This window comes from Terrapene carolina, unplaced genomic scaffold (genome assembly GCF_002925995.2).
Source record: "Terrapene carolina triunguis isolate 2854851 unplaced genomic scaffold, T_m_triunguis-2.0 Scaffold119, whole genome shotgun sequence".
Classification (NCBI taxonomy): domain Eukaryota; kingdom Metazoa; phylum Chordata; order Testudines; family Emydidae; genus Terrapene; species Terrapene triunguis.
In genome coordinates this window covers 814,213-837,222 of record NW_020664470.1, presented here as the reverse complement: position 1 = coordinate 837,222, position 23,010 = coordinate 814,213, and the positions used below count along the sequence as shown (strand labels likewise).

Sequence of the window (23,010 nt, the reverse complement as noted above, 5' to 3'; positions counted from 1 at the left end):
TCACACCCTGGCTACCCAGTCTTCCTTCTTCTCATTGCAATAGGATAACCACTGTTGCCAGTGTCAGAGAAACAGAAATAACATTGGGAATAAAAATTAATGAAGTTATGACAATTTACACCAGCTGAGAATCTGGCCCTATTGACATGAATACATTTAAATCAATGCAACTTAATGGAATATAGAACTCTAAAAAATCCTCACTATCTTCTTGCTATAATGCAGGATGCCTTGGCTGACAGGAACCTGGGACACCTAGATGGTTCATTTGTGACCAGTGAATAGATTTATTGCCATTTCAATCACCCTCTCTGAACACCTTACCTTTCCGGAGAGCTCTTCTCAGGGCCTCCTTGACATCTTTGTTTCTCAGGCTGTAGATGAGGGCATTGATCAGGGGTGTCAAGACAGTGTAAAGGATAGAAAAAATTTTGTTCAGGGCTCTCAGTGAACCAGTGTTGGGTAATATATAGACAATCATTAGGGTGCCATAGAAAACTGTAACCACGATAAGGTGGGAGGAGCAGGTGGAAAATGCCTTTTGCCTCCCAGTGGCGGAAGGGATTCTCAGGATGGTGGAGATTATATAAACATAAGATGTCAGAGTCAAAATAAATGGGGAAACAATGTCTACGGAGGAGAATATGAGGGTCGCCAGGGTAACCATATTGGTGTCACTGCAGGAGAGTTTAATCATGGGGGTGAAATCACAAAAGAAATGATCAGCTTCATTGGGGCCACAGAAGACTAATTGTGACACCAAACATATTAATATGGTAAGAACTATGAATGAACTTAGCCATGATCCAGCTGCTAGCTGCATACAAAACCTACCATTCATAAGGGCTGCATAGTGCAAAGGTTTACATATCGCTAAGTATCGATCATAAGACATCAAAGCTAGCAGATAACACTCAACAGTCACTAAAACACCAAACCAATAAAACTGCACAATGCAGCTTGTCACAGAAATGGTCTTGTCTCCAGTCAGGAAATTGGCCAGCATCCTGGGCAGTATGGTGGAGGTGTAGCAGATTTCCACACAGGACAAATTCCCCAGAAAGAAGTACATGGGGGTGTGAAGGTGCTGATCAGCCACAACTAGCGCAACAATGAGCATATTTGCGATCATGGTGACTATGTAGATCACTAGAAACAGCAAGAAGAAAAGAATTTGCAGTGCAGGGAGATTCCCGAATCCCAGCAGGATGAATTCTGTGATAGATGTTTCATTTTCTCCTTCTGCTTTCTCCATTCTCCATGTGATGCAACTAGTGATTGAGAAAAAGTAATGATCAGTTAAGGAATTTGCTGCACAATTAAACTCAGTGCACTTCCCTCCATTTGATACCATACACATTCAAAGTGAAGGTTTATATTCTCTCTCAAATGAGCATCTGCTTCATACCCAGATGTTTCTTTCATAGGGTACTGGGATGCAGAAACCCAACAGCCCACCCAAAGAGCAGGGCCACAGTTAATATATTCTTTTTCTATACCTGCCCCCACATTTATTCATGCATTCATTCATAGATTTAAAGGCCACAAGATGATCATCTCATCTGCTACAACACATGCCAAAGAATTTCCAGAATTATCCCTGCATTGAGCTTAATAAATTGTGTCTGGCTAAAACATGTTTTCAGAAATACACCCAGGGCCAGATTTTCAACATCTTTAGGTGAGTAGTGGGATTTTCAAAACACCCAGGCAACAAAAGTGCATTTATTTAAATGGGTCTTAGGCAACTAAATGCTTTAAAAATCCCATGAAGTGACTAAATACCTTTAAAAATCCATCTTGCTCTTGGCTATACAAGAAGGCTGTGATAGAGCACCGAATAGAAACCAAGTCTCCCAAATGACAGGCTAGTGCCCTAATCATAGGACTATCCTTCCACTTGAAATATAAGATGGAGCATTAAATGGTCAGAGAAAGTTTGGCCCACTGGTGCCACTGCTTCCTTATCTGTAAGAATTTCCAGTCTCCATTCAGTGCACTTCCAACATACAACTCTATCCTGCGTGGTGCTCAGAACCTTCCAAGAAATGCTAAGGGTCCCTCAACTTCCTCTGAAATCGAGAAAGAAGATACTGAGTGGGAGACCTGTAGCATCTCACAAGATTGAGTTGGAAAGCTGCATAGGAAACTGTGCCCAGGAAAGTCTGGGTAGGCGGATGATAACCCGCTGGAAAACTGTAGGGAAATGTCCCTGAGAAAGTAATGAGATGTCCAGGAGAGGGAGATGGACAGAGAGCATGAGAGTGAGGGACATACAGATAGAGGGAAACGGAAGGTGATTGATGGATAGACAAAGGGGAGTTTATGGGAATAGACAGAGGTTTAAGGAGATAGGTAGAAAGATGTGTAAGGCACTCACCAGAGATATAAATAGATGTATAAGGGGAAAGATAGAGAGACAGATGTGCAAGGGTAGGGTGATCAGATGTCCCGATTTTATAGGGACAGTCCTGATTTTTGGGTCTTTTTCTTATATAGGCTCCTGTTTCCCCCCACCCCCATCCCGATTTTTCACACTTGCTGTCTGGTCACTCTATGCAAGGGGAAAGATGGAGGAGTAGATAGAAAGACAGATGGAGAGACTGTGTAAGAGGAATAGATGGAGTTTTATGGAATAGATACATGCATTTTTATGGGGCTTAATAGAGGGATGGAGATAAAAGGAAGTATAAGGGGCTTAACAGAGAGATAGATAGGCATGTGCGGGGCGGGGGGAGGTAGATACATCTCCATTGTGTTTCATCAGTTTCCCTAGCAATAAATCATGGTGTGATTCTAAAATCCTTACTCAGGCAAAGCTCCCACTAAGTGAGGACACTGTCTAACAAGCATGTCTTTCCAAGTAGGGGCTGAGTCTGAGTCAGAGTTTGAAGATTTGCCCCGAAACTGGTCACACTCACCTTTAATCCTCAGCATGAAGCAGTGACCTCTCCATCGACAGTGACTGGGTCTGGTCTCGCAGTCAGTCTTGTCCTCTCGGTTTCCTGGGGAGACACCTACATGTTGCTGTTGGTATGGGCCTCTCTCCTGCTGCCCAGCTTGATTGTTTGCATGACACAAACCGTTATTTGACTCCTGCTCTGGATTCTCGCAGCATTTATTGGAGAAAGCAGCCTCCCCTGCTCAACTCTGCTGCTAAGATCTCCCTTGGGCCTGCTACCGGTGATCACTTATAATTATGTTCATAAGGGAATTAACAGTAAGTTTTTTGTCAAAATAGTGCACCACCAAAGCTAATGGCATTGACATTGGGTGGAGATGTCCCACAGGGATGAATTTATTAAAAGGAGGACGCTATATCCTAGCAAAGAGGATAGGTAAAGTAGAGGTAGGCACTAGTGAGGAACAGTGAAATGTAATAGAGTCCCATTTAAATATAACACATGAAGGCAAGCAACTGCATATTGACAAAATGTGCAAGTGCTTCTTCATAAAGGCTAGAAGTCTAAATACTAAAAGGATTAAATAGAATACCTGGCATTAAATGAGGATATTGATATAATAAGCATCATGTTGTTGGTGGAAAGTTAGTGGAATGAGGATAATCAATGGGATACAGTAATAACAGGGTATAAAATATTTAGGAATGGCAGAGTAGGTTGCACTGGGATGGGGAGTGGCATTATATCTTTTAAAAAACATAGAGTCAAATAAGGTGAAAATTTTGAATGAATCAAACTGTACCATAGAATCTCTATGGATAGAAATTCTGTGCTTCAACAATAAGTAAAGCAGTGGGAATACACTACTGACCAGCAGACCAGGATGGTGACAGCAGGGCCGGCGCTTCCACTAGGTGACCCTAGGCGGTCGCCTAGGGGGGCAGGATTTGGGGGGCGGCATTTTGCCGCTCTCGGCAGAAATTTGGCAGCGGGGGATCCTTCCGCTCCGGGTCTTCGGTGGAAATTCGGCGGCGGGTCCTTCACTCGCTCCAGGACCCACCGCCAAAGTGCCCCGAAGACGCGGAGCGGAAGGACCCCCGCCACCGAATGCTCAGAGGAGGAGCACTGCCGCCTAGGGGGGCAAAAACCCTGGCACCACTCCTGGGTGACAGTGATTGTGAAATGTAAAGAGAGGGTAGAGAGGCTACAAAATCAGAAAAGTACAAATGCCTGCATGGGGACTATTTAAAAATGCCACAATAGAGGCTCAGCCTAAATGTATATCCCAAATCAGAAAAGTCAATGATAGGACCAAAAAAATCCCATCATGGCTAAAAGGCAGAGTAATGGAGGCCATTAGAGACAAAAAGGCATCCTATAAGATTTGGAAAGCCAATCCTAGTAAGACTAGTAGGAAGCTGTACAGATTCTAGCAGGCTGAATCTAAATGTATTGTAAGTCAGGCCATTACAGGATTTGAGAAGCAACTTGTTAAAGATGGAAAAACAAACAATATTTTTTTTAAGTAGACCAGAAGCAGGAAGCCTGCCAAACAGGCAGTGGGACCACTACATGACCAAGGTATTAAAGGAGCCCTCAAGGAAGATGAGACCATTGGAGAGAAGCTCAATGAATTATTTACATCCATCTTCATTGCAGATGACGTGGGGGAGATAGTCACATAAGAGCTATTCTTTTTGGGTAACAAATTTGAAGTAGGATTCCACACTGATGTGTCAATGGAAGAAGTTTGAGAACAAATTAATAAATTAAACAGTAATAAGTCACCAAGACCAGATGGTATTCACCCAAGAGTTCTGAAGGACCTCAGATATGAAACTGCAGATCTACTAACTAGGGTACATAACTTTTCACTGAAACCATCCTCTGTACAAGATGACTGGAAGGTAAGTAATGTAACACCATTTTTTTATAAAAGGGATCCAACAATCTGGCATTCTGGTGACATGGTCTGTCAATCTCATCTGTGATTTCATCAACAGAGTATGGATGCTTGGAATGCCTGCCCATATGAGAACCTCAGTATCTGAGGGTTCCAAACAGGATGGAGCTCAGCTGTTTTTAGTGGTGGCAGATGACAGCACAAGGAACAATGGTCTCAAGTTGAAGTGAGGGAGGTCTAGGTTGAATATTAGAAAACTATTTCACTAGGAGGGTGGTCAAGCACTGGAATGGTGACCAGCCCTCTGTGGAGAAAGTGGTTCAGGACTATTTAGAAAAGCTGGAGGAGCACAAGTCCATGTGGCCGGATGCACTGCATCCGAGAATGCTAAAGGAGTTGGTGGATGTGATTGCAGAGCCATTGGCCATTAGCTTTGAAAACTCATGGTGATCGGGGGAGGTCCCGGATGACTGGAAAAGGCTAATATAGTGCCCATCTTTAAAAAAGGGAAGAAGGAGGATCTGGGGAACTACAGGCCAGTCAGCTTCACCTCAGTCCCTGGAAAAATCATGGATCAGGTCCTCAAGGAATCAATTCTGAAGCACTTAGAGAAGAGTAAAGTGATCAGGAACAGTCAGCATGGATTCTCCAAGGGCAAGTCATGCCTGACTAACCTAATTGCCTTCTATGATGAGATAACTGGCTCTGTAGATGAGGGGAAAGCAGTGGACGTGTTATTCCCTGACTTTAGCAAAGCTTTTGATACGGTCTCCCACAGTGTTCTTGCCAACAAGTTAAAGAAGTATGGGCTGGATGAATGGACTATAAGGTGGATAGAAAGCTGGCTAGATCATTGGGCTCAATGGGTAGTGATGAATGGCTCCATGTCTAGTTGCCAGCTGATATCAAGCAGAGTGCTCCAAGGGTCGGTCCTGGGGCCTGTTTTGTTCAATATCTTCATTAATGATCTGGAGGATGGCGTGGACTGCACTCTCAGCAAGTTTGCTGATGACACTAAACTAGGAGGCGTGGTAGATACGCTGGAGGGTAGGGATAGGATACAGAGGGACCTAGACAAATTAGAGGATTGGGCCAAAAGAAATCTGATGAGGTTCAATAAGGACAAGTGCAGAGTCCTGCACTTCGGACGGAAGAATCCCATGCACAACTACAGACTAGGGACCGAATGGCTAGGTAGCAGTTCTGCAGAAAAGGACCTAGGGGTCACAGTGGACGAGAAGTTGGATATGAGTTAACAGTGTGCTCTTGTTGCCAAGAAGGCTAACAGCATTTTGGGCTGTATAAGTAGGGGCCCCACACTACAAGAAGGATGTGGAAAAATTGGAAAGAGTCCAGCGGAGGGCAACAAAAATGATTAGGGGTCTGGAGCACATGACTTATGAGGAGAGGCTGAGGGAACTGGGATTGTTTAGTCTCCAGAAGAGAAGAATGAGGGGGGATTTGATAGCAGCCTACAACTACCTGAAAGGGGGTTCCAAAGAGGATGGAACTCGGCTGTTCTCAATGGTGGCAGATGACAGAACAAGGAGCAATGGTCTCAAGTTGCAGTGGGGGAGGTCTAGGTTGGATATTAGGAAACACTATTTCACTAGGAGGGTGGTGAAGCACTGGAACGCGTTACCTGGGGAGGTGGTGGAGTCTCCTTCCTTGGAGGTTTTTAAGGTCCGGCTTGACAAAGCCCTGGCTGGGATGATTTAGTTGGGAATTGGTCCTGCTTTGAGCAGGGGGTTGGACTAGATGACCTCCTGAGGTCCCTTCCAACCTTGATATTCTATGATTCTATGATTCCACCCAGTCTCCCCTGTTGTAGTCCAGGAGGTTCTCTGATTCTGGTGGTTTCTGCCAGGACCAGCCTCCAGATAGCTGGGGCATGGTGGAGATTATGCTGGAAATGTGGGACATTGTGAGAGATATCGGGGCTCTATTAGAGGTATTGTCTGGACTATTAAGCTTAAGGGTTTGTGGAACAGAAGTCACCCCAGTAATTACACAAGATTGGAATTCTTTTTGAAGATCTGCTCTAGTTTAAATGATTTGGGAGGGGTTCCCTGGCCCGTGTTCTGCAGGAGATTAGACTAGATTGTCAAAATGAAAATGGATGGTCCCCTCTCCTTAGAATCTATGAGTTGTGTCATTGAAAACCCATAGCAGAACATGTCACTTAGAAACAGCCACAAATCAATGACTATTTTTTGCATTCCAATTAAATTTTAGCATTTAGGGGCTGGCTGGGGAATCTGTAATAGACAGAGCCAGATTCACCCCAGGACAAAATCAGTAAGTAAAATGGAGAGATGTCATCAAAAAGGCAAAATTTCATAATTCTTGAGTCCCGGATTTGGATTTCATAACTAGCTGCTCCCTGGTGTTCAGTTCAGGCCTCAGCACAATGATGTAGCATTTGGGGATAAAGATGCAGCCCAATAGCCCAGCGCTAGAGGCCAAGATAGAGAAGATCTCCACAGCCACCATGTATTTCCCCTTGGTGCTCAGGTAAGTGGGGATGAAGGAGACCCACACGCTGCAAAACACCAACATGCTGAAGGTGATGAACTTGGCCTCATTGAAAGTATCAGGCAGCTTCCTGGCTAGGAAAGCAACTGTGAAGCTGACAATGGCCAGGAAGCCCATGTAGCCCAGGACACAGTAGAAGGCGGTGTTTGACCCCTCATTACATTGCACTAAGATGTGTCCAGCCTCTGATTTCATGTCCAGGTCTGGGAATGGGGGAGTGGTTCCCAGCCAGACAGCGCAGATCCCAACTTGGATAAGGGAACAGGAAACGACGATGGAGCCAGCCAGTCTTCTCCCCAGCCACTTTCTCATGCTGGCTCCTGGCTTCGTGGCCTTGAAGGCCAGAACTACAGCGATGGTTTTTGCCAGCACAGAAGAAACAGAGACAGAGAAGATGACACCAAAAGCTGTTTGTCGGAGAAGGCAAGTCACCCGGCCAGGTCGGCCAATGAATACCAAGCTGCAGAGGAAGCAGAGCAGGAGGCAGAAGAGAAGAACATAGCTGAGCTCCCGGTTGTTGGCCCTCACTATGGGAGTGTCCCGGTGCTTAATAAACATTCCTAGCACCAGCGCTGTGAGAAGAGAAAACAAAAGAGCAAAAGAAGCCAAAATAAAACCCAAAGGTTCTTCATAGGAAAGGAAATCCATAATCTTGGGGATGCATTTATCTTGGTCCCTGTTTGGATACCGATCTTCTGGGCACTTATTACAATGATCTGCATCTGAAAGAAAGAAAGAAGATGATGTCTCCTTATCTCAAACACATCACAAGCCAGTTTAACCAGTGTCCATTCAGATTAAATGAGCCATTCCCGACATATCAGATGATCAAGAGGGAATGACATGAGAGACAGGGAAGGAAATTTAGGGGCTCAGATACTCCAGTGATGATAGATAGATAGATAGATAGTAACTCCACTTAAATCAATGCAATTATACTAGGGATACATTTCATCCAGTCAGCTCTTACAGCAAAGATTAAACACATTGAAGAAAATTATTTACATCTGATATTACATTTATATATTCAAACTGCAGCATGTATACATTCAAATTGCAATTATCTGATATCAGAAATCCAGTCTGTTTTAATTTATCAATACCACAGGTTGCACCATGTTGTTTCTGTTTGCTGACGGGATGAGTGGAAGTCTTAGAATCACATTTCTGTTGTGAATATTGAGGACTGTCTATTCAAAATTCCCTTTTAGCAGAGATTCTAAAATATTTATTTAAAAATTGCTGTTTCCATGATCCTTCCTGCCAATAAATTCATATTTTGGGAAAGCAAATACTGAAGGGGAATGACCAGAGTCATAGCAACATTTTTACCAGGTAGAGCTAATCATACATTTCCCATCAAAATCTTTTTTAATGGAAAATCTGATTTTCACAAAATGGAAATATCCCATGGGAAAATGTTAATTTTGCCTACATTTTCAATTTACCAGAAGTTTTCTGGTTCCCAGACTGGACTACATCTCCCATGATGCACCATGGACATGTGACTTCTATGGTGGCTGAGTGCGGTGCATCATGGGAAATATAGTCGAGCCAGGGAACCTGGGATAGAATGGGGACATGAGTCATCTAAACTATAACACCTATGATGCGCCAGGAGGATGGAGAGATTAATATGGACTCAATGCAAAATGAAACATTTCATTTCTGGTCATTTTGACTTTTTTAAATTATTTTTTTCATTTTTTTTTATTTCAACTCTTTTTCCCAATTTGGGATGAAAAAAATGTCTAAATACTGGTATTTTCCACAGGAGAGAAATTCAGATATTTTAATCAGCTCTATTCACATCTAATTCTCTACATAATTCCCCAAGACTTCCCCTTTTAAGGGGTGATAATTCTATGTTGACATCATACACACAGAGAAGATAGATAAAAATCTAAAATACTCTTTCAAGAAGGTTGCAATGTCACATGACTTTATTTCTTAAAATCCAGAACTTCAACACAGAAGCACCAAAACCAGGTAGACACAAAGCAGGCTGCTCCCTAAAGCAGAGAGGAACAATTCCTGCCCCCTTGCTGCAAACCAGCTCCTAGCAGACTGTCTCAGATCACACACTTCCTTACAAAGCCCTTTAGCCTGCTAGAGTAGGACCAGAACTGATTCCCACCTCCCCCACAGTCATAAAGTGATAACTTGCAATTCCAACACAGCCCTCAAAACACCACCAATTCCTCTGGAGACACTTACCTGTCTGGTTTGAAATGGTCCCTTCTGGACATGGAGCACAGTTATAGCAGCAAAGTGGCTCCTCTTCCCGCACTGTCCTAAAGTATCCAGGATGACAGCTCTCAGTGCACACAGACCGTGGCACTATCTGAACAGAAATAATAGGAGTGGGTTAACAACAGTAGGACATACAATTATTGTAGGGTTGTTGTATCACTGCCCAGCAGCTCTGAAAATTGACTAGTTTGGTGACACAATATAGTCATTGAACTGAGCACTCTTCATGTAAAGATCTCAGAGCACTTCACAGATGATGGGAAAAATCATTATCCCTAAGTTATACAGTGTGAAACTGAGGTCTAGGAGGATAAAGCCAGCTGCTGGCCTGACTTTCACTCCTGGACCTTCCCCAGTTCTACCAGAATCAGATCCACTTCCTTCCAGAGATGGGAACATAGCCCAACCCTTCTAACTTCCCATCAGAACCACTAGCTACTGGCACATATGGCCTCTCAGAATTATTGCTTTTGGTAATAACTAATGGTTGCAGGCTTCCATGATGCTACTTGTATGAATAAGAGCATCTGATGTGGATGAGGAAGAAAATAAGGCCCAAAATTAGAGACCAAAGGCTGGAAACAATAATTTTATGCAACTATAATGTTTCCAAATTAGTTTTTATGCTAGTGAATTTGGACTCAATCTTGCAAGAATCTGAAAATCCTTGTGTATATGAGCATGATCAAGCCCTAATGATTTCAAAAAGAAGTGAAGAAATATATCTTTCCATTGGATCAGGCACCTTGATGCTATGGCTGAGATTTTCAAAGTCATACAAGGGATCTGGAAACACAATTTTCATTAATTTTAGTGGGAGTTGAGTGGCCAAATTCCCTAGCCTACTAGCCTATATTTTGAATAAAACTGGCTAGAAAATGTATTTTTTCCCTAAGGGGATGGTTTCACAGAAAATTTTGATGAAATTTTGATTTATGTCAAAATTTTCAGTGAAAATTTTCAACTTTTTGCAAACAAACGCCAAACCGGAAAACGAAAAAATGTTGGAAAACTGAAAACTTAAAATTTTGCAGTTTTTCTCTGAACATTATTGGTGGTTTTGAAAGCAGATGCTATCCATGAACATTTTTTGTTTTATTAAAAAGCCATTTTTTTCTAATAAATAAATAAATGAATGAACAAAACAAACTAAATAGTTCTTCCAGAAATATATTTACCACCCCTACTTCCGAATACACTTCCACTCATTCTGAGTGTAATCAGAGAATTCTGACCTTATATAGAAGAAGATAGAAAGTGTCACATTATATTCTTGGCTCTTTAAATTTCTCCTGCCGGGGGCACGTTTCTGTTACAGGAACTCAGTGCTACTCAATGGGATTCACCCTGCCAGGCAGGAGGGATCTCTAAGGGCCAGGACTGTAACACTCTCCAGTTCTCCTGTGACACTGGAACATAAAATGATTCCCCACCTGATTGAATCTGCTGTTCCAAACGATGGCCCTCTCATTAATGGTGAACTCTTGGCCTACAGGAGCCCGCGGGTCCATGTGGCCCACTTCCACTCTGACAAAGGAATCATTGGGGAAAACAATCCAGTTTAAAATGTTGTATCCAGCTGATGATTCACCATTCTCATCAAAATACAATTTGTCCCCGGCACTGTTGTTAAATCTGACATTTTTCAAAAAAGAATGTAGCTAGATTGAAAGAGAAATTGGCAGGTGTTATAAAATGTGATAAAAGGCTGCCAATGAGCTGAATCCATCAAAATGCAACTTACAAACTCCTGCCTTTGGGAGCTTATGTTTTCTGTTTTCTCTGGGACAGGGTGACTTTGAAAATTAAGCTATTTCTGAGCTAACACACTGAAAATTGAGAGGTTCCACATTTTTCAAAAGGGATCACTGTGCCTTTTATGTTCTCCAGGGAAATAAGAAACACCTTGTTTTAAGAGTTCAAGTTTATTATGTGGATCTGGTCAAAAAAGGGGATTTTTTTTCCATGGAAAATTTTGATTTTTTGTTAAAGATCTCCAAGTTGTAATTTTTTTTGGATGGAAATTGTCTAAAACTGAACATTTTCAGTTGAAAAATTCCCAAAACTGATTTTTTCCCCAGTTTTTGGTTGACATTTTTAGTTTTGGAATGTTCAGTTTTCCACTACAATAAAGGAAATTTTAGGCAAAAGCATACACTTTCCACAAAAAAAGTTACTTAATGTAAAAAAAACCAATTTTCTGTTGAAAAAAAAAAGTAGCTCAGAGACCAGAACAAAGTAAAACAAGTCAGTTGATTTTAACATCCAGGTACAGACCTGTATGATTGAAAAGTACATTAGAAATCATAGTTATTAATTAAATGGCTTATGTGATTGCACCTAATGTACATTCAATGAGAAGCCTCATTCAGTCATGCTACAACATTTCAGTGTGTTAAAATGTTATGCTAATGGAGCATCTATGATTATTGAAATACATCTTTTAAAAATACCGTCATTCAAATAAAAAACAAACAATGAAAATGTCCTAAACAACATTAAGAGAACATGTAAACACTCAAAACCCAGGAGAGGGACAGAGCTAAGGCTGCCTGTCAATACACTCAGGCTGGAAGTTAGGGGAAGGATTCTAACCAACATAGATTCATAGATTCCAAGATCAGAAGGGACCAGGTGATCAAAATGTGCGATCTCCTCTGAAACACAGACCATCAGAAGAGTGAGTTTATTGAACAGTCTCCCAGTAGGATGGATCTTGCTAAGTTTATGAACAGGGAAGTATGAGGGGGTTGCCTAAGATAACAAGGGGAAAGACCCTTCCAGTCATTTGTCCTATGTTCTTTTGTGCAACTTTAACTCTGCTCACCTTTTCCCCCCATTGCACTGACTCCTTTGTGAGTATTCACTACCCTGGTTTGAAAATGGCAAAGACAAACAAATTATTATTATCCTGGCTCTCTATTACTAAGAGGAAGGAGCTGGGCCATGCCTCCTACCTTTAACAGAGGAGTTTGAAAATTTCCTGAGAGAAATGAGAGTTTTCTGGATGGTGCAAATCCTGAGCTTCTAACTTATGCACAATTTTCTCAAGGCAAATTCTCTTTAAAGTCAGTGGGACTTTGTGGGTAAAATCCTGGCCCCAGGTAAGTTAGTTGGAGTTTGGCTGAGTAAATACTGAGTAAAAGTGGAGTAATTATTGAGTAGAGAAAGTCAGAATTTATCCTGATACCTTTTTAACAACCCAGCAGCAATCAAGAATTTCACAAAATATTGATGGTGAGTTTCCACACTTGATATTTTCTTAAATAAAACCATTTGGATAAATATTGGGAAAAATATGACCACCTATGATATTATGCCAACTTCAGGGCTAGGACTGAGGCCATGACTACAATACGGGCACTATAGTAGTGCAGCTGTGGCGTCATAGCCATGATGCTGTATCCCCGAAGTATAGATGCTTCCTACAGGAGCAGAAGGTTTTTTTTTCTCCCATCACTTTAGGAACTCCATCTCCCTGAACAATGGTAGGTAGGTCTACAGAAGCATTCTATAGTTGTTCTAGCTGGGTCTTTGCCGGTGTGAGGTTGGCCACCCCAACAGCTATAGCTGTGTCAACCTAACTTTTAAGAATAGACAAGGCCTCAGACCATTCTGGTCCCCAAGCACAAGCCCCCGCCATTTGAGCTAAAAAAGGAGCATTAGCATTATAGGGCTTATGATACAAAGTTGAGCAGTTCTAGTTCAGTCCGGACAAGCATATCTTAGTGTCACCACATACCCTATTATGCTTTCTAGTCGAACAATTCCATTGCTGCCATCGGTATGATAAATCTCTGACCACATTCAAACTAATGGTTATGGAGAACTTCAGTTTTTACTTCCCATCTAAACTCCTTTAGGAGGTCAGCCCAACCCTCCTCAGTAATACTGTACATAGGACACTGCCACTTAAAATACAAGGTTGGCTATTAGCCATGGTAGGACTTTATGATGCAGAGCTGAACAGTTCTTATGCTATCCTATAGAGGGCCAGCTCAAGGTAGCACTGTAAAATAAGGGTTGATGATGTTAATCAAAACCAAAATGAGCAAGCACACATGCTGAAGCCAAGTCATCAATAATTTTGGTGACACATACATATTATTACAGGAATTGACACGTTTACTTTTAAACATACTCAGGGTCCCTGATTATCTATCTATCTATCTATCTAAACTAGACAGTGGTTGTCATTCTCTGCACTATGAAATATCCTGATCCAAAGCCCACTGAAATAAATGGAAACACTCCTTTGATTGATTTAAGCCCTGAGTAACTCTCAAGTATGATTAGAAGAGAGATTCCCCTTTATTTAGGTAGGAAATAAATACATCGGGTCATAAAATTTCCTCCAAAACTTTTTTTTTCCAAGGAAAATTGGTGTCAGGAAGCTAAAAACCCTCAAATTGATTTTTTTTTTTTTTGAGTGGGAAGGGCAAAAAGCTTAGTATTTTCAGCGGGACATTTTGGGGATTTCCAAGAAAATGTCAAAATTTTCCTTGTGAGGAAAAAATCCCAGTTTCCAGCTAGGTCTAGAAATAACTATGGGCCAAAATCTGAGGTCTATGCTGAGAGATGGCTAAGTCTTTGATCACACAAACTTTCACAGAAGTCAAAGTTGTTGAGTATAGGTTCACAAAGAGATCTGTTGTATGCCTTGGAAACTTTATTTTAGATCAAGCAAAAATGTCAATTATTAAAGAAGATGAGGTTAATTTATTGGTACTGGGTTTGCCGTCTTGTTATTATTGTTATTTTAGATGTTTAGTGGTTTCATGTCTTCATTTGGAGTTTAGATATCATACTCTTATGTGCAATTTGAAACAATTTATGCAGCATTGGGCTATTATAAATGAACTGCTGGGGTGGCCAACTATTTTGGAATTTGTAATTTTTTTTCTCTGTATTTCTGTACTGATATCTAGCAAAAGTGTTTTGAAAGTCAAATGTCTCTCTCACTCTCTCCAAAAAACTGATCAGAATGGATATTGAACAAAAAATTAATACATGAAAACTTCCAGACACAATTGCCATATATGCATATGTCCAAAATGCACCATTGATCTATATCTATGTCTGAAAGACAAATATCTATATGAGGTAGTTTCATAGATCACTGTGCCCCTAAGGGAAGCCAATCATCAATAGGAGCCCTTACCTAGTGTCCCTCTGATTTGGCCACAGTGGGTTTCAATGGCCTGGGCTCTTAGCCACAAATGGGATGGAGTCTCCAACTGACTGCTACAGTAGTGAGGAACCCTACTTTACCTCCCTATGTGGCTTTGACTATCCCCGACCTGACATTTATCCCTATGACTAGCCTGATACCTCAAATATATCTCTGATGACACCTCTGTAACTTATGAATAAGGCTGCGAGTCTTCAATGGAGGTCACGGAAGTCACGGATTCTGGTCTTCTGCAGCTGCAGCTGAAGCTGCTGGTGTGGCAGCAACTGGGGCAGCCCCGAGGCCAGCCGCACTGGCCACTGCTCTGGTGGCCCCAGGCAACTGGTCCTGGGCACGGCCCCAGAGCAGCGGTCCGGGAGCAGCAGCGGCGCCCAAGGCCGCCCCCCAGCACCTAAGATTTAGTTAGGGGTCTTTTTAGTAAGTCACAGACAGGTCACTGGCTGTAACTTTCTGTTTATTGCCCGTGACCTGTCTGTGACTTTAACTAAAAAGACTCGTGAATAAATCATAGCCTTACTTATGAATCACCGATCAGGGTACACTTTACTTATATTGGGAAATATAGAGGAAGCATATAATGGGAAGGGGAAGATTGATGTGGATGGGGCACATCAGTAACACCATATAACCTGCAAGTAACACTACCCTCAGGTTGGATTTTCCTGGATTCAAGAATCTGGTTTACTCAACCCTACTTGACTCCACTATGTGGAGGAACCCAGGTACTTTCATGAGTCATTGCAGGCCTGAAGATGCTTAAGTGTAGTGAGGTGATGAGTCAGCCTTCAATCCCCAAGGGTTCACAAGGCTCAACACCTCCCTCCCCCCATATTGGTGAAGGGATCACCGTCCAGTCTTCCCCATCTCACATGTAACCAGCAACAAGATTGGCTACCTTTTTCATCAGACCCTTTAAGCCCACTTACATAAATACTATAATATGTTATACATACATATGTTTTATATATGTTAATATATATGGCAATAGTGTCTGAAAATGTTCATTTACTGAATATTTTTTTCAATATCCATTCTGAGATACCTTTGATTATTTCGTCAATCGATTTACAAACAATCCAGAAAAAATGCATGATTACTTGTCATGAAAACTGAAAAAGGCCAAATATTTCCATGGAAATACTCTTTCTTGGAAAAATGCCCAATAGATCTAAGCGAATAAATGCCATGGCCAGAATTTCCCACCATTCAAGGTGTGACCAGTTAATAACCAGAGTGGGATGCACTGCTCATATAGGAATGTGTTGCTCCCTAATCATAAGCCTTGAAGAACGGCAAACTGTTCCCTTGGCAATAAGGCAGGAATGACCTTGTTCTAGCGTATATGTTTGGAAAACTTATTGGCAACAATGACATCATCTTTGCAGCTGGCTTTTCACGTGCACAAGAAATGGGTTTGTAATCTCATGCTCATGTATACTGCCTGCCTTCTGAATGGGCAAGAATGTAACCACTCAGATAAGTTGTAAACAAAGTAAGGAGAAGAATAAAAACCCCAGGAAAAGTTTTCCTGAGAGTCTTTTTGCAGGAGGCTTGTAAAGCTCTCTGGCTACCAACAAACCTGGCGTTCTGTTTCCTTTCCTGCGTCGTCACCACAGCAGCTGGTGACCCCGACGTGATACCCCTCTACTCACCGGCTGGATATGCCGAGTGCACCCCACGGCCGTTTGCCGCCCCTTATTCGTGAGTATGGGGGGGGGACTTTCCAATGCCCAGAAGGAGCACGCAAGAGAGTTACAAAAGATTATAAGGCAGCGTTCATGTGTCGTTGTCTCGGTCGCTCATATTGAGGACCTTCTAAGGGAAATAGATCGCCAGTGCCCCTGGTATCCTGACTGCGGGTCTTTACAGCTTTTTGATTGGATACGGATTGGGATCACCTTGTATAGTGAACCCCGTGCCCCAGTTCAGCACCTGCTGCTCTGGCAGCGTTGTAAGGAGGAGCTGGAGGGGTTCGGCCCCGACGGCCTTAAGCCGGTTTCTCCTTTGCCCCCAGGTGATGGGCCACCCCCCTCCTACCCGCAGCTGACCCCCCCTGCCCACCGGTCAGGCGGGGGGGCGCTGACGCTGCGGCGGTGCAGCCGGTGTGCGAGGCCGGTCTCTTGACTGGCGAAGAATCCAGCCGTGGGTTCGAGGCGTTCCCCGTCTCTAGGCGGAATAATGGAAAAGGGGGGCAGATAGTGAACTGGGAGGCTCTCCCCTACTCGGTTCGGCACGAGCTCCGGGGGATCTTGAAAGGTGTGTCAAACGGTTATCACTTACTCCCCCAAGACTGGAAAGACATGTGTCGCATGGTGCTGTCTCCCGCGCAATATGTTGTGTGGGACAGCGAGTACCAGCGAGAGGCGCTTGCGGCAGCAGCACAGGGTGGGGGGGGCCTATCTTGCTGAGCAGTTATATGGCACAGGGCAGTTTTTGAGCATCCCCGAGCAGGCGGTGGGCACGCCCCAGGTAGCTTTTCCCATCATTGGCCAGTGTGCCCGTCGCGCGTTTCGCAGCGTCCCCGCTGCGGGCGAGTCCTCTAAGTCCTTCGACCCTGGTGGAGTTGCTGCAGGCGTGTGCTGATGTGGGCACTCAAACCCATCAGATGGCCCTGCTGGCAGCTGCCCTGCACAAGGGGCAGAAACCTCAGGGGAACTGCTTTAACTGCCACCATCCATATTGATGATTAGGCGTACGGCCCTCCACCTCCGTTGGCTCACTGATGAGCCCGTATGGGTTGCGCAGTGGCCGCTTCCTCTGGACAAGCTGGAGGCCCTCCAGCACTTGGTTAATGACCAGCTACTGGCAGGGCATGTGGAGGAGTCCACTAGCCCCTTTAATACCACCGTGTTTGTAAGCACAAAAGAAATAGTCACACCTTGTATAGAAATTGAATTGTGGATAGGGTGTGCATTTTTCCCAGAATATGTGCAGTGTATATTGTAGCAGAGGTAAAGGAAATGCAAACCTACCAATATAGGTTGTGTTGTCTTGTTTAGATCACTGTGTGTTTGAAAGCAGGAGTTAGAAGTAAAAGGCACTGTGTATGTGTTCATTGTTGGGAAAAGGTGTATAAGGGAAGAGTGAAAGTTTCCTTTGTAGGTTAAAAGAAGCCAAGAAAGGGAGAAGAGGAAAAAGCACAGAATGAGTTAACTGAGAGGAAAATACAGCTTGCAGGCTCATCCAAGGTCACAGCCAAAATTTGGCTGACCCCCAAGACAAAGGGGGGGCTTGAATGTGCCCAAGCAACTAAGATTTGCAAAACACTGCCAGGCATTAATGAAATGTGTTAGGTTTTTTTTCTCACAGGTAGAGAAGTGCTACCTAAAGACCCTAGCACCCCTGCCATTAATTAAAACCAGGAGACTGAGTCTATGTAAAGTCCATCAACGAAAGACTGCTTTTGGCTCCACACTGGAAAGGCCCTTTCCAAGTCCTGTTAATCACCAACACCGCTGTGAAGTGCCAAGGACTGACTGCCTGGACCCATGCTTTTCACTGCAAAAAGACCCCTCCACCTCGAGAGGACTTTCTGACTGATGATAAGCCTATTTCTCCTTCTAGTTCTGCTGTGCCGTCTGGACAGCAGGAAAAAGAAAGAAAAAGGAAAAAAAAGACAAGGTGAAGTGCTAGTAACCTCTCCCTTGTCCACTGACAGACTTACTGTTGCTTTGAATTTTTCTAGAAGATACAAAATCACTACAGGGTGATGTGCTAGTAACCTCTCCCCTGTATGATGCTGAATCATGACTGTTTCAGGAAAAGAGAAGAAGGAACACTTGCTTCATTGAAACCACAAAGTCCAGGGATTCCTGACTACAAAAGACATTAAGAACTGACCCTGGTGAAGAAACAAAGAATTATAACCTGGAAAAGAAGAAACTTGTGGGACCCATGCTTGGGAACGTGGTATTGATTGGATTTTGGGGTTTATTCTACAGGCTGCGCCCTGTGTTTTGGATAAGCCCTTCAGCATGTATTGCCCTCCCTAATTGGATTTTAAATGACAAGTACCAAAGGCACCTTGTTGCCATTGCCTCTGCCATTTCCTCCATTACACTATTACCCCTGTAACACATCCAAATACAGACAATGACCCAGAAGTTGCTGACAGAGATGGTATTGAATATCACTGAGGCTGGGAAGGCATTGCAGTGGGATCTAGCATGTTCAGGCTTGGCCCACTGCCCTTACAGACACATCAGGAGTACCATCTGATCTGTGGCCATGGAGACATACTTGGAGACTTTCTGGGTGGAAGTGCAGACGTTCTTAGTGCTCCTTCCAAGCATATGGACCGGTTGAGAGGGTGTGGGCTCCCACATACCGAATCCTGCCGGGTCCATGGGGAGGATGCATGTGGGATTGGGTAATTCACCAAGACATCTGGGAAATTAGACCTCCTGGTATGCCCAATCGATTTTTAGTCAGTGCTCCTGGGATTACACCCTGACAGGACACTTACTTTTTCAAGCTAATGATAGCTGTGTGTATGTTAATAACACCACATTACAAGACATCTTGGTCCACCTGGCAGAAGTATTAAATCAATCTGATTTCTGCCTGGCCGTTGCCCCGAAAATGCAAGGTCTGTTAAGTACCTGCCTTGTTCCTGTCTGCAAACCACCCAGCAACATCTGGGGTGTGAGACAGTGAAAGAAAGGTGCTGTTTTAAGCTTACTGATAATAGTAATCGCATGCAATAGCAAATTGATATGCTGAAATGTTATGCTTAAGCCATTTGCTAGGGCGTTTTTTTTCCTTGGTGGAATTATATCTAGTCATAGCCACCCTTAAAGTGGATAAAGACCCTTTTATAGTGTGGGGTCTTAGTTTTGATTTTTGGCGTTTTGCTTTGCTGCTTTGTTTAATGTTTACCCAATCTAGTGATATTGTGTATACTACCCTGCAAAGGTGCTTTGTCTAAACACCGCATATAAAATAAAATAGGGGGGGATGTAGGAATGTGTTGCTCCCTAATCATAAGCCTTGAAGAACGGCAAACTGTTCCCTTGGCAATAGGCAGGAATGACCTTGTTCTAGCGTATATGTTTGGAAAACTTATTGGCAACAATGACATCATCTTTGCAGCTGGCTTTTCACGTGCACAAGAAATGGGTTTGTAATCTCATGCTCATGTATACTGCCTGCCTTCTGAATGGGCAAGAATGTAACCACTCAGATAAGTTGTAAACAAAGTAAGGAGAAGAATAAAAACCCCAGGAAAAGTTTTCCTGAGAGGCTTTTTGCAGGAGGCTTGTAAAGCTCTCTGGCTACCAACAAACCTGGCGTTCTGTTTCCTTTCCTGCGTCGTCACCACAGCAGCTGATACTTACAATCCGACATAGAGACAAACTTTATGGAGACACTAGGAAATAAAGAGTGAAGAAAAAGTAAGTGGAGATCACCCCAAAAGGAAGGAGCTAGGCCAAGCTTTCGACCCGGTTGTCCAATGTCATCATTCCAGTGTCTCAGCTAGGAATTAGTTTGATAATCTTTTGCACTCCTTTTCCAAATCTTCCCACATACATCAGGGACAATATCTGATCAAGTCAAGTCTCAACCCCCTATTCATAATTCATATTTCGGGATACCAATTTTAGGGTTACGGTTGTCCATACATGGTGTTCCAATTGACTGTAATTACCTTTTCAACAGTTAATACAATCATTTGCATCACTCCCTTTCCCAATAGTTTTGATGCATCAATGAAGCTAGCTCTTATTGCAAAAAAGCCACTAGGGTGCTATTATTACGCTATTATTACACTGTTGGGGGGGGGAGGGATAGCTCAGTGGTCTGCGCATTGACCTGTTAAAGCAAGGGTCATGAGTTCTATCCTTGTGGGGGCCATTTAGGGATCCAGGGAAAAATCTGTCTGGGGATTAGTCCTGCTTTGATCAGGGGGTTGGATTAGATGACCTCCTGAGGTTCTATTAGCTATGCATATATGTTTCAACCCAAATACATTTTGCAACATTTTATAACCTTAGGTCAAGCTCATATGATTCCATAACCTTCAAACAAGCATATAACACTCATGCTTTCTTATACTAACTGCCAACTTCTGCTAGGACTCACTCTGATCCCTTAACAATTTATTAAAACCTAGAGCAGAGACTACTTTTAATACATATATTTGGGTTCTTCTACGTCATATTACAGCTCTATAATATCTATTATTATTTCTATAAGCATGCTTAACAGCTAGATTATGTTTTATCTCAAACTATAAACCCTCCAATACCAGAGCAGTGGTCAATAGTCAACAACTTGATCTTATCTATGAAAAAAGAGCAATTTATTATTGCAAATGAGGAAAGCTATAAATAATCAAAAACATGGTTATCTGCACAAAGAAAGTACATTAGGATTTGAGGTAGGATTTAGGTGTCTGACTCCTGTTGTTAGTTTTTGGCTGCATGTATGTTTTTCTGGTGTATGCTCTGTGCAGATAGCTGACACAGCAGACCTAACTCAAACTGCCCAATATACCACAGACTCAGTTTCTGTAGTGAAGGCACTCGGCCAGGTTTATTGTCAACGAAGCATGATCCTAGCTCCACAGATCAATGTCTACAGTTACACTAGCACATATATGCCCATTGCAATTGACTCATCTCAGTGAATGGTGGGACTTTCCATTTCGCCCTTGGCAGGCCAAAGACACACCCTCCGAGACTCCTCTTTATACACCAATACAAACATGTTACGTGTTATCCCTCTGACATTACCACCCTTTACCTTGTACATGTTGGTTTAATCAAAACACTCTATCCATCACCTTGTCATCCTGGCCTTATCTTTAAGAGAAGTCAGTGCGTCCTTGTATCATCTTCTGGGAGTGTGTTTACACCATAACACTGTATTGGGCTATTCTGGTACCACCCTTCTGCAATGTGTTTGCATGAGTGTCTTGTGCCTAGTACTTCTAAGGGATGTGTGCAGTTTTGCAATACCAGCCCTGCACTTGCCAGGTTCTGTGAAAATGGAAGCAGGCATGTTTTATAACAGGGCCTGACTTTGCTCACAGCTCAAATTTTGCTAACTTGGCTTTATAGCAATAGGGCCTGACTACTACTTTAGTTCAGGCCTCAGGCATCATACCAGGCCTCTAATACCAGGCCTCGTGTTTCAGGCTCTCTCTTTCCACTACAACTTCCATTTTCAGAAAAAAAAAGAGTCAGTTGCCCTTTGAAATTCTCTGCATCAGCCTTTTTCTGTAATTTTCTACAATATTAATGACCTTCAGGAATGTTTTGGTCCCTTTGACTAATTTTCTACTAAATCCACATTGTCTGAAAACGACTTCACATCCTACTGAATGCCTTTGCCAAGACTTCCTTCACTTCCTTGTTTCTTAAAGTGAAAGGGTTTAAAAGTGGAATTGCAACAGTGCTAAAGATGTTGATTGTTTTATTCACATCCAATGAGTTCTGTGCAGAAGGCTTGACATACAGAAAAGTGAGGGAGCCATACCAAATAGTCACGACAGTGAGATGGGCTGAGCAAGTGGAAAAGGCCTTTTGCCAGCCTTGAGATGATGGGATTCTCAAGATGATGTAAATTTATAGCTTTTTTAGACCAGAACAATCATCTAATTCATTAGGAATCATGTTCCAAACACTGCCCAATATCAGATGCTTCAGAAACAAACTATAACCCACTCTATTATTTTATGTACTTCTAACACAGCACAAAGGTCATTGCTCTCTGAACTGAGATATACACCAGTTTATAGAAGAAAGAATAAATGATTGATAGTTTTTGTAGCCTGGTATTTTCCAGTGGGTCAGAGGGAGTTAGTGCAATAGAGACTAAGACATTAACTCCCTTGTGCTTCTTTGAAAACCCCAGGTGTAATGCCTATCCTCTCCATTTTAATTTGAATTTATTCTTGCACAGCTAACCATACTCAGCACTTGTACAGCTCTTTACATCTGCATAGCAATGTGCAAAGAATGGCTATTAATCCACACAACATGCTAATGGCCTGATTTCAAGCACTTTGGAGTGAATGGTTGACTAGGTCAGTATGATTGTTTCCATTTTACCAGTGGGGTGGGGTGGGGGGAGAGGGGATAGGAAGTGATCTGTTCAAATCACACAGACAGCTGAGGATAGAACACGAGAGCTGAGATTCCCACATCTGTGTCCTCTGCACTGATCAGAAATTAGATAGATAGATAGATAGATAGATAGATAGATAGATAGATAGATAGATA

At 42.7% G+C, this 23,010-nt stretch overlaps 2 protein-coding genes across 2 annotated transcripts; both read right to left on the bottom strand.

The window, feature by feature from the left end:
* Window positions 1–298: 298 nt before the first annotated feature.
* Window positions 299–1,255, bottom strand: LOC112123211 (olfactory receptor 11A1-like). The gene has a single exon (XM_024221873.1). It carries the CDS (start codon window positions 1,253–1,255, stop codon window positions 299–301), a length of 957 nt encoding a protein of 318 aa, XP_024077641.1.
* A 5,888-nt stretch (window positions 1,256–7,143) lies between these two features.
* LOC112120943 (vomeronasal type-2 receptor 26-like) lies at window positions 7,144–21,538 on the bottom strand. Its single transcript, XM_026652493.1, has 4 exons — window positions 21,530–21,538; window positions 11,028–11,255; window positions 9,559–9,685; window positions 7,144–8,063 (listed from the first exon to the last, which is right to left on the bottom strand). The coding sequence occupies exons 1-4, from the start codon at window positions 21,536–21,538 to the stop codon at window positions 7,144–7,146; spliced, it is 1,284 nt and encodes a 427-aa protein (XP_026508278.1).
* Between the last annotated feature and the right edge of the window lie 1,472 nt (window positions 21,539–23,010).